Genomic DNA, 10,791 nt, shown 5'->3' with positions numbered 1-10,791 from the left:
TCAGGACAAATGCAAAATAGGATTATATTACATCAACAGGTCTTACAAGTTGCAAGTTGGGAACTTGTGCAGCTGTGCACAACAAACACCAGAAACAGAGGGGAACACATTATTCTGGTAGGCATCACAGCAGTTCAATTCCTCCTTTATTCAACCAGTCATCACTCACAAAGACACTATATATATGCTCCTGGCGCATCGTCATTACCATCTCAGTGACTATCTTTACGGTAAGAATACAACTATACACGACCCCAGCTTGGATGCACCAGAATTCAGAGAAGTAGATCGAGTACGGTTCAAGCCTAGGAAGCTGTAACAATGGCATTGTTTGGCAATATCTTTATCTTCTGCGACTTCGAAACTGATTCTTTTGGCTTCTCCTGCCATGATACGAAAACAGAAGCAGACGTGAGTATTCACGTGGTACCAATCAGAAAAAAAGGTGTTCTACTACATTGTTGAATGATGCTGTGCATGATTCGCACTATATATCTGCCCAATTGTAGCATTTTATGTCAATAATATAATTCATTATGATGCCTGAACATCTTGATTGAAAACAAAAAAAAGTAAATCAATGGCTGCACTGTTACTGCTCAATAATAACGCGGTAACCACAACGATAATAGATGGAAAGCTTCGTGCAACCACTAAATTAAATCAAGCTGTGGTACACTGGGCTCTGCCTTCTCATGAAATTTAAATGCACACTATGAACGAAGCATTTAGCAAAAAGCTCACCTTTTCATTAGAAGTACTAGGAGTGGTATATGATTCCAGTTCTCTTCTTACAAATGTTGGCAGAACAAAAGCAGCCCGATGAATCTGTCAAACAAGTAAATTCATTTCATAATATTTCACAGGAGAAAATTGTGTCAGAAATCTCACAATAGGTTGGTAATAAATATGTCTTCGAAGTAAAAAACAAATTGGGAACAGTATGATCACAAGCACTCCAACATCGCTAGTGCCTTTTGTGGCAGAGAAATGATGAATTAATAAGTATTTTGGGTGTGACAGTAAAGGCATGTGAGATTTAAAGTTACTCTGCTCCGTAAGTCATTTTCCCCAGATTATTCTGGACTAAGGGTCTAAGACGTTGGAAAGGAAAGGCAGCCAGCGCAACAAAAGACATTGCACAAACCTCTGAATTATAAAATCTGAGTTCCTTTCCAGCTTTTGTAGCTCCTTGTATTTTCTCAATTGGGTTCACAGGAGTTAAGAAGTTCACGGGTCGACCTTCTTTCGCGCATAGCAAAAATCCAATGACACCACTGCAAATCCAAATAGTTAAACTTAGCTGCTAAAGATGCAAAGAAGTGATACAGAACTCCCAAACATAAAGCAGGGACAGCTAATTGATTTTATCTGACACAATCTGCTCCAGCAAATCTCATAAAGTAGGACATTGCAAACTCATTTTTTAGTGTTTTGGACAACAGATCCTTGCATGTTCATCTTATTCATCCACATGCTTGCTAATTCGTCCACTCTTACACCATTGACTCAAAAGTCTAGGATGTTTTGCCTAATTTAGTATTGTACAACAGCCTCCCTAACTAGGCTGAAACACAGCTGTTGATGAGGAAGGAAAACTACTTCCCTTCACAAAATTAGAGGATGGTATCCTAAACAATGCTTTAAAAATGCTATGCTATGACGTCAATCCCAGTATGCCCAAAAATCACTATCTTTTATAAGATTTTAACCTTTATAAGGAAAAAACCACTAAAGACAAAAATGAACATATGCAGAATTTGAAAAATGAAAGTTCATAATACCTGGGATATGTTGGAACGCTTGTCCATGCATAGTGCACAGCACCCTTGAATGTCTGACGACAGATAGCCAGCATATCCTGGATTAAATGTGTGTGCAGCCACATGCTCTCAGCAAGATTACAAAGAACACCACCAGACTTTAAAGCTCTAGCAATTGTCTGAAAAAATGGTTTCTCCACAAGTGCCTGAGCTGGACCTGTAATAATAAATGTGAAAAGGAATTTAGTGCCAACTAAGTAAACGTTAGCAAATCATATAAATTTTCTTAAAAAAATAAAAGAAGAAAAAAACAGGCACAGATATAAATCAGTATATGGATGTTGTGTCTGGAACGAACACAGAACTCAGAAATATTCCCAACATTCCCATTAATTTGAACTATGTGCATTCTGTGTTCCAGAACAGGCCTGTACATACTAAACCAACAAATAGTGATAAGGGATTCAAAGACTCAAAAAGAAACCAACAAGAACTATATTGAGCATGGAATGGGAAACATACATAATTGCAAGAGAGCTGTGTATTATATAGGATGTAGCACTAGCAAGAACTCACCAATTGGATCTGATGAATCAACAATAATAGCATCATATTTCCCTTCAGGAGAATTCCTCAAGAAATCAACAGCTGCAAAACAAAAGCAAGACTACTATGAACTGTATGAAATCAAGACTAGAAGAAATGCAAGGTTTGAAGCTAGAAACAATAGCGGCATATCCTACAGTCTATCATAATCACAGAAAACACCATCAGGTACCAGCTTTTCAACATACCATCACCAACATGAAGTCGGACACGAGGATCTTTATATCCAATGGATAAGTTCGGAAAGAACTCTTTGCAAACCTACAAAGTTAGAGGAGATAAATAAGAAAATAATATTTACACTATTATACATTGAACTTCAAGTATAGGTAAAGTGATCATTCTTACATCAATAACTAGTTGATCAATCTCACATATATCAATAGTCTCCACTGAATCATGTCTGGCTATTTCCCGCAGTACACCACCATCACCACCTCCAACAACCAAAACCTGCACCGATTAGTAAGTCTATGTTGTAAGGCTAACCATCCACAAAGCTCTGATTAAAAGGCAACATACGGTGGGAAGGACATCCTCCAATTTGATTAAATCACTATATCTAGCGAGTATGCGGCATTCTCACAGTTTTCAGAAGAAAAGGTCAGGGTCAAGAAACATACATTCTTCGGTGATGGAATTGAACATAGTGGAAGGTGAGTAACCATTTCCTGGTATGCACATTCGTCCTTGTCGGTCAGCTGAACTATACCATCAAGCACAAGAACATTTCCATAGGTTGAAGACTGCAAATGGAAATTAACACACTTCTCAGTACAATGTCTGACGAGTGCAGTTTTTCACGTATAAATTTAGCAGGAAGAATTACTTCCAAAACTAAAATCTCTTGGTAAGGTGATTTCCCTTGGTACAGAATCTTCTCCACTTTCAGAGAGTGAGCCTCTCCTGCATTAAAAAAAGGTTTGGTTAAAATCCTAACCTACTAGGAAATATGCACCAATAAACGCCTTGTAGGGTCAAACGTTTTTGCAAGTACCACATGCACGGCTAGACCGATATTTAAAGTCCGCACCAGGCTAAGCAATTTTTTATATAAAACTGTTCCAAAGTCAGCAGATTGATAAAATTAGACAGGTAAGAGTGAGCAGTTATCGTCATACCATAATCAATTTTTAACATATTGTTGTAATGAGACAGCGCGTGAACGCAAAGATGTTTTGAAAAATAAAACAAAGTAAATTTCTACTGGTAGGGCAGAACAGAAATAAGAAAAATACCAGGCCACATAGGGTTGTTGTAGTACTGCATTTTGCTTGTTTTACCTGCATATACATCAGTTCAGTAGTATATATCAGAACTGCAGAAAGGACTACATTTCCCATATGTATAGTTCCAAAATAGAAACAATTCTGAATTCTGAACATACCGAAGCGCGATCTGGGTTCGGTGAACCAGCCCGAAACCACGGTATCATGGCACTTGGCCTCGGATTCAGGCACGCCGGCCTTGGCCTTGACGCAGCAAGGAGGCAGCGGTTTGTGGGCGGCATCATCCCCACTTCCCTTTATCTGTGCCGCTGCTGCAGAACCGTTTCCTGCGTCTCCAGCCTCCATGGGTCCTGTTGCTCTTTGAAGGTCCCAGTCTCTGGCTCAATAATAAGAGACATAAAAGTCAGGCATAAGAAATAGTTCAGACAAGAACACGTGAAGAAAAAAAAAGGTGGCAGTATCATGTAAGTGCTGCTTGCTTTGCATTCATGTTGAACCAAACACGTAAGCGAGGCATCTAGCCACTCGTACGATTGACATGTGGAAAGGCCCAGGTAAAGCAGCAACAATAAGCGCATCTAACATGTGGCTATCTTTATAAAAAAAAACATGTGGCTAAAACTGACGAAAAGAATAAAGCAGGAAGCAGCACCAAACAGAATCCCAGTTTTATTTTAAGAAAATAAAACTTTTGATAGCTAGAAAAAAGAAAAGAGAATCAACTATCACCAACCCTTTTATTTTTTGAGACGCCAGCCGCTTTTATATATATATATATATATTACCCACTAATCACCAACTGCTAAAAATAAATCACAAGCTTCCTTCAACTACCTCGGAAATTCTACCGTGGAAACGCGCGAAAGCCGCCAACTCAATCGGAGTGGGAGGAAAGCATGAAGCAGTAGAAAGAAATCGAACATACAAGCCACGGCTAGAGGTACCGTCGATCAGCAAGAAGCCACCGATGGATACAGGAATCAAGCAACCAGAAACGCGCCCGGAACTCCGCCTCTAACCCCGTGGGGAATCGAACAGTGAGGAGAGCCCACGATGGCGCGAGCAGAGGCGGTTTCTTGCCCCCTGGCCGCCGGCGGAGGAGGAAAACGAAGGGAGGACACAAAATAGTTTAAGAAAACCCCTTTGCAGAACAACCAAAAACAAATAGACCCTCTTGTTAGTCCAACTCAGGTCTCCAGTAGCTCCACCGACGACAGGGAAAAAGCAGCGGAGAGCCGGAGACGTGGCCAGCCGCAGGTGCGACTGGAGCTCCTGTTTATCACCCCGCTCAAGACAGAAATCGCGACAACGTCCACCAGCAAGTTTTGGGGGGGAAATAAAAGAAACAATCGTCTTGAGCAGCTGAGACTTCTCGAAGTTTCAAGAAGTCCGGAAGGTCGTTTCTCACCTGGATACGACGGCGAGGAGGAACAACGACGACCTGTGCGCGGTGGATCGGAAATGGAGCGGAATGGAAGAGCTCAGAGCAGAGTAGGCCCTTTAAATAGGTGGTGAATGGCACGGAACCTTTGCTCCGTGCTTCTTGGTTGGTAGTAGGTGCCTCGATTCTCTTCTTTTTTATTTTCTTTCTATTTTCTACATTGAAGTAATAATAAGATAATTGTCCTAGCAAAAAAGAGGGATTTCGACAACGAACGTAAACCCCTTGGATTGAATCCGATAATAAGGCGGTGTTTGGGAGCACTCCACTCCACGAAAAATTGCTCCACTCCACCAACTCTGAAAATTTCGCAGCCAAACACGTCTAGCTCCAGCAACTTCGGCTCCACGAAAAAGGCGAAGCGGGGGTAGATCCACGTTTTCTGTGGAGTACCTTAAGGGGTGCTCCAAAAAGCCACTTTACAGATCTTCTCGTGGAGTTGGTGGGTATTTCCACCATTGCCACTCGTTACACATATACCGGTTCGATTCAGAAAAAGAAAAAGTCCCATCGCCTCCCTCATCCGTCGCCGTGCCGCCCCTCGCCCCGGCTCACCACGCTGCCCGTCGCGCCCGCGCCCGCCGCCCGCCGCGTGCCGCGCCCTGCGCCCCGCCCCTGCGCCCTGCGTCCCCCGCCCGCCCCTGCGCCCCGGGAGAAGAAAGGAGAAAAACTAAAGGAGAAGAAAGGAGAACTAAATGAGACTAACAAGTCGGACCCATTCACAGGGTATAATGGACTTTACACAGCAAGACCTTCTGTTTCTGGAGCTGGATCTGTGCATTTTGCCAAACACGTGGACAGCTCTGGTATTTTTTGGAGTTGGTGGAGTGGAGCTGCAATGTGGTGGAGTTGGTGGAGTGGAGCTCAAAAATTTAAAGTGGAGTGCTCCCAAACACCCCTAAACCTCGTAAAAAAATTAATTGCTATGGTCCAACAATCAATCTTGGTTAGGCTGCCTCGTGTACTCGATAATTCGATTTGGCGTGGCGTAGTAAGGGAATACTTGATTCCAGAGCAAGTTTTTCCTTTGTTTCTATAACGTTTAGAACAATTAATTAGTTCGATGGATATTTTCTAAAATGAGGTATGTTTGGGGAGAAAACACTTAAGTTTTAAGTGATTTGATTATTAGAATTTTAAGTGATTTGATTATTAGAGGAGAAAACAATTAATTAAGTGATTTGATTACTAAAGTTTTAAGCGATTTGATTATTAGAGGAGTATACGGCAGTTGGGACTAGCATTGTTCATACGTTTTTTCCCCGTTTTCAAAAGGGTGGCCACAGAGTCGCCTATAAGATTTGGGTGAGCAAGGCCATTAAAATAAAAATAAATAAAAAAAGCGAAAATAAAACATTTACGACCGTTCGTTGGATTGAACCACACCACCCAAACAACGAAAAAGAGTCGTCTATAAGATTTGGGTGAGATAACAAAAATATGTGATTGTTGGAGCCTTGGAGGTAGTAGGCCCGGCTCAGAAGTCCAAATGAGCAGTGGTATGGCTAGTAAGTGTCGCATGTACTACCGCCTACCGGGTGCATGACTACCAGCTTCAGGAGTCGGAGTCTTTCCTTGATGTACATATATGTATGTTTTGTTGAAAGCTACATAATGTTACATGCATTTTAAAGTATCCTTTATCAAAATGAGTCATTTAAATGTTAGGATAATTAGTACAAGGTTAAAGACTTGATTAGTACGTACTAGATTTGGTCTTTGTTACGTCTCGCTGCTAGAGTGGAAGTCCCCTGACATGTAAGGTGTTCTGTGACGGGCGCAGGATCTGTACTATGGGTATTCAAAATTGAAGATGGCAAGGAAAAAAATGACAGACTAAATTATAGTTCTATAACACATAATTAAGTGGTAGCAGCATCATTGATTAATAAAATTTATCAGAAATTGAAATTGTCCAGCTACTAATGATCAACATATCAAAGTGGCAACATGTGAAATAAATAGAGGCTAAAACAGTAGAATGGTAACAAAGATTACAACTTACAAGCTATAGGACAACTTTCTGTTCTGCAATGCTTTGAAAATGAGCGATGATGTCCTTATCCTTAGCTTGCGTAAAGAATTCCCTTTCAATCAATGTGACCAAGTAACCATTCAAATATTTCTGCCCCATCTTACTTCTTCTCTTGTTCTTTATCAAATTCATTATAGAAAAGATCCTCTCAACACCAGCAGTTGCAACAGGGAGAACAAGCACCAATTTAAGAAGTTTATAAACAATGTCATACCGAGAAACATTTCCTTCTTTAACTAGCATCATAGACAACTCTACTAGGCTTGTCAAATTTTTGAAGTTTTCATCATTTCTGACATCATTGATATAGTGGTGCAACTGAAAATGAAGCTGGTTTATTTCTTGAAATTCAAAGTCATGTGGATAGAACCTAGCAAGCTTAACCAAGTTCTCAACATTAAAAACAGATTAGGAATGGGCTGGACTGAATGATGCCATGCATCTAAGTAGCTCTGTGTTTACCTCATCAAACCTATTATTGAGCTCTTGAACGTGTCTATCAATGACACCCAAAAACATATCAGCATGAAACCGGTGATAATTAATGGCACCTCTATAGAACTGTCTTGATCTTTGCATAGGAATATACTTCCCATTCATGTCAACAACTTTAACATTGTGCTTCTCACAAAAAGAAGTGACCTTGGTAAGAAATTCTTGCCATCCAGAATCTTGTCTCAAAACATCCAGTTCTACCTTTGTAAACTCCAGAAGATCCATTGCATTTATGATATCTTGCTCCCTCTTTTGCAAAGCATTGCACAAGTCATTTGTATATCCAAATATTTCATTCATCAAGTGTAGCAGGAAAACAAACTCAAAGGACTTAAATACTGTGAGCATAGTTTGAGCCCTATTAGCCTCAGCCCCTCTACTTTCATTCCCAATCCTAAAGAGAACTTTCTTGATTGAAGGATACAAGAACATAACATGCATTACAGTTCTGTAGTGAGATCCCCATCGTGTATCACCTGGCCTTGCTAAGCCCATCTCTTGATTCAATCCTTGCCCGGTTTCAATTTCACCCAATTTCAATGCTTCAATCATGTATTCAGCTTCAGCAATGCGAAGCATGCGGATCTTTTTACAAGATATCCCTAGAACATTCAACAAATAAGCAAGTTGCCCAAAGAACCAATCACAATCAGTATTCTCCTTAGCAACCGCTACAAGTGTTAGTTGAAGTTGATGGGCGAAGCAATGAACATAATAAGTAGAAGGGGACTCATCCACAATTAGTTTCTTCAAACCATTAACATGACCCTTCATATTACTAGCTCCATCATACCCTTGACCACGTACCTTGGATAGGGGCAATTGATATTTTATAAGCAAGGACTGAATTGCTTCTTTAAGAGTCAATGATGTAGTATGTTCAACTTGGATAAGACCTAGAAACCGCTCAACTGGTTCTCCTTTTTTATTGACAAAACGCAAACAAAGAGCCAATTGTTCCAGTAGGTATGCATCACTTGACTCATCAGCAAGAATTGCAAAACACTCATCACTAAGTTCATCTATGATAAATTTGGTTGTTTCATGAGCACAAGCATCAATGAGTTGTTTCTGGATCTTGTGATCTATCATCTGACAGTTTTGTGGTGCATTCTCTAGTACCACCAAATTAACCTCTTCAAAGTTTCCTGCTAGCCATGCTAAAAGTTCCCGAAAATTCCCCTTGTTGAGTGAATCCTTTGTTTCATCATGACCCCTAAAAGCCAACCCTTGACGCAACATAAATCTAATGCATTTAAGTGACCATGTCAAGCGAGCTAGATACTTAGCCTTGAACTGTGCAGTGTTTGATGCAACAGATTCACGGATTGATGCCTTAGGTCTCATGAACCATCTATATTTCTCTTCAGCTTCACTATGAGCACTATCGATAGCACCAACATGCCTATGAATTCTCCTTTTCATATTCCAATTTCTAAACCCTTCAACAACAAAAGCATCTCCACCAGGAAATTTGCAGTTATCTTTGAACAAATAGCAAACAAAGCAAAATGCAACATCTTTATCCACACTATACTCAATCCACTTAAATTCAACAAACCACTTATGTTGGAAGCGGCGCATACCTCCACAATCATGTTGCGGAAAAGCATCCCTCTTCATCGTTGGTTGACATGGTCCCAATGCAATGTATGCCCTTCTAACTGAATCTTGGTCATTGACATCATAGCTTGAGATCGGAGCCCTCAATCCAGGATCACGCTCAATGCCATAATCATTCTTGTCTTCATCACTAGAATCATTTTCTTCCACGGGTATGGATTCACCATCTTCTGTTGTACCGTGCTCTGGTGGCTGATTAGATCTCACAGGTTCAGGTGGTACCGTGCTTGTTTCACTACCACTTTGTCCTTGGAATAACACTACTTGCATTTGACTTTCATTGCAAGATTGATTAACATTCTCCGGTTCAGGTTGTCTCTTCTTTGCAGCAGCCCTTGTCATGAAAATCCTCAAATCAGTAGTGGCACTACCCTTCCTCTTCATGGTTCAAACCTAAAAGTTACACAATTTTAAGTTATCAGATATTTACAATTTCACATTGAACTAAATTCATGAGCATCCACATTTTGCAAGTTGATGTGCTATTCCAATTTGATAAACAATTGAAAATGCTCACCTCAATTTCACAAACAATCAGCAGTTCAAAGAATCACAGATTCACAGGTTTGGGGGCGTAGCCAGCTCGCCGCGTGCCCGTGCCGGGTCGGACGTGCGGAGCCGCAGCGTGGCGCACCGCGCGCCCACGGCGGCACGGCGGCCAGTACCGCGCCCGCCGCCGCCTGCTCACTGGCCGCCGCGGAGCCGCTGGCCCGACGCTCCGGCTACCGACTACCGTGGTCCGTGCGCTGCGCGTGCAGGCACCAGGCGCGCCGCGCGCACCACGCCGGCCGCCCGCAGCCCGCCGCCAACGCGCCTCCGCCCCCCATCCGCCGCCTGGTCGCCGGCCACCGCGGAGCCGCCGGCCCGCCGCTCCGGCTCCGTGGTCCGTGCATGTGCAGGCGCCAGGCGCGCCGCGCGCACCACGCCGGCCGCCCACGGCCCGCCGCCGACGCGCCTCCGCCCCTCCAGCCGCCGCTTACCGCCGGGCGCCGCGCCACCGCCGGTCTGCCACCGCCGCAGGCTAGGGTTCGCGCGCCTGAAGCGTGAATCCCTGGCGGCGGCTGCCTGGCGTGTGCGTGCTCAGGCGTGGGGGGGGGGTCGGGGGGAGCAGTCGAGTGGGGCGGATGGGCCGGATGGGCCAGTTGGCCAGTTGGGCCAGTCGAGAGAGAGCGAAGTTGACCTCCGGTGGGCCTTTTTGAGTGAAATATATGTGCTACTTCTATATTTTTGTTTTTTTCATACATATACCTAAAATACACTATACATATGAAAAAAAATTTGCAAAAAAAATGGGTATTCAATTGAATACCATTGAATCTAAGTGGGCCCGCCACTGAAGGTGTTGCGGATATCACCGAGTTTGTGGGATGTCTACTGTGCTTTTAGCTAGTTATAAAAAAATTATTAAAAATTATTTGACTATTGATATTCGCATCGCAATAACAATGTGTTTGGCTAAGATTACAACATTCTTTGTTTAGAATTATGTCTTCATATTAATTATTTTTTTATACGGTGGTTTAATTTTGGTTAGGAATATTTAATTTCATATTATTAAACATTACTTTACATGTTTGACTATATGCATCGTTCAGTTAT

The 10,791-nt window shown here is 42.2% G+C and overlaps 1 protein-coding gene and 1 pseudogene across 3 annotated transcripts; both read right to left on the bottom strand.

Moving 5' to 3' along the window:
* On the bottom strand, positions 1-5,167 carry LOC117853865 (spermine synthase). 3 transcript variants are annotated; one of them, XM_034736145.2, is made up of 12 exons: positions 5,007-5,167; positions 3,757-3,974; positions 3,608-3,652; positions 3,199-3,275; positions 2,993-3,115; positions 2,718-2,822; positions 2,558-2,630; positions 2,340-2,411; positions 1,785-1,980; positions 1,148-1,277; positions 745-828; positions 1-383 (listed from the first exon to the last, which is right to left on the bottom strand). In XM_034736145.2, the coding sequence occupies exons 2-12, from the start codon at positions 3,941-3,943 to the stop codon at positions 306-308; spliced, it is 1,170 nt and encodes a 389-aa protein (XP_034592036.1). In that variant the 5' UTR covers positions 3,944-3,974; positions 5,007-5,167; the 3' UTR covers positions 1-305. The 3 variants fall into 3 exon arrangements, with proteins under 3 accessions (XP_034592036.1, XP_034592037.1, XP_034592035.1); XM_034736146.2 differs by lacking the exon at positions 5,007-5,167 and adding an exon at positions 4,524-4,725; XM_034736144.2 differs by lacking the exon at positions 5,007-5,167 and adding an exon at positions 4,078-4,130.
* A 3,063-nt stretch (positions 5,168-8,230) lies between these two features.
* LOC140222452 (uncharacterized) lies at positions 8,231-9,576 on the bottom strand (annotated as a pseudogene).
* Positions 9,577-10,791: the final 1,215 nt, after the last annotated feature.

This window comes from Setaria viridis, chromosome 4 (assembly GCF_005286985.2).
Source record: "Setaria viridis chromosome 4, Setaria_viridis_v4.0, whole genome shotgun sequence".
Taxonomy (NCBI): domain Eukaryota; kingdom Viridiplantae; phylum Streptophyta; class Magnoliopsida; order Poales; family Poaceae; genus Setaria; species Setaria viridis.
Note: the sequence above shows the minus strand (reverse complement) of the source record. Positions and strands in the feature narration are given on the sequence as shown.

Coding starts and splice junctions, on each gene's coding strand:
- LOC117853865 (XM_034736144.2), bottom strand. CDS start 4,115: ATGCCTCGCTTACGTGTTTGGTTCAACATGAATGCAAA. Junction 1,981..2,339: donor TGATTCATCAGATCCAATTG/GTGAGTTCTTGC, acceptor TTATTATTACAG/GTCCAGCTCAGGCACTTGTG. Junction 829..1,147: donor TCAGATTTTATAATTCAGAG/GTTTGTGCAATG, acceptor CTTGTTTGACAG/ATTCATCGGGCTGCTTTTGT.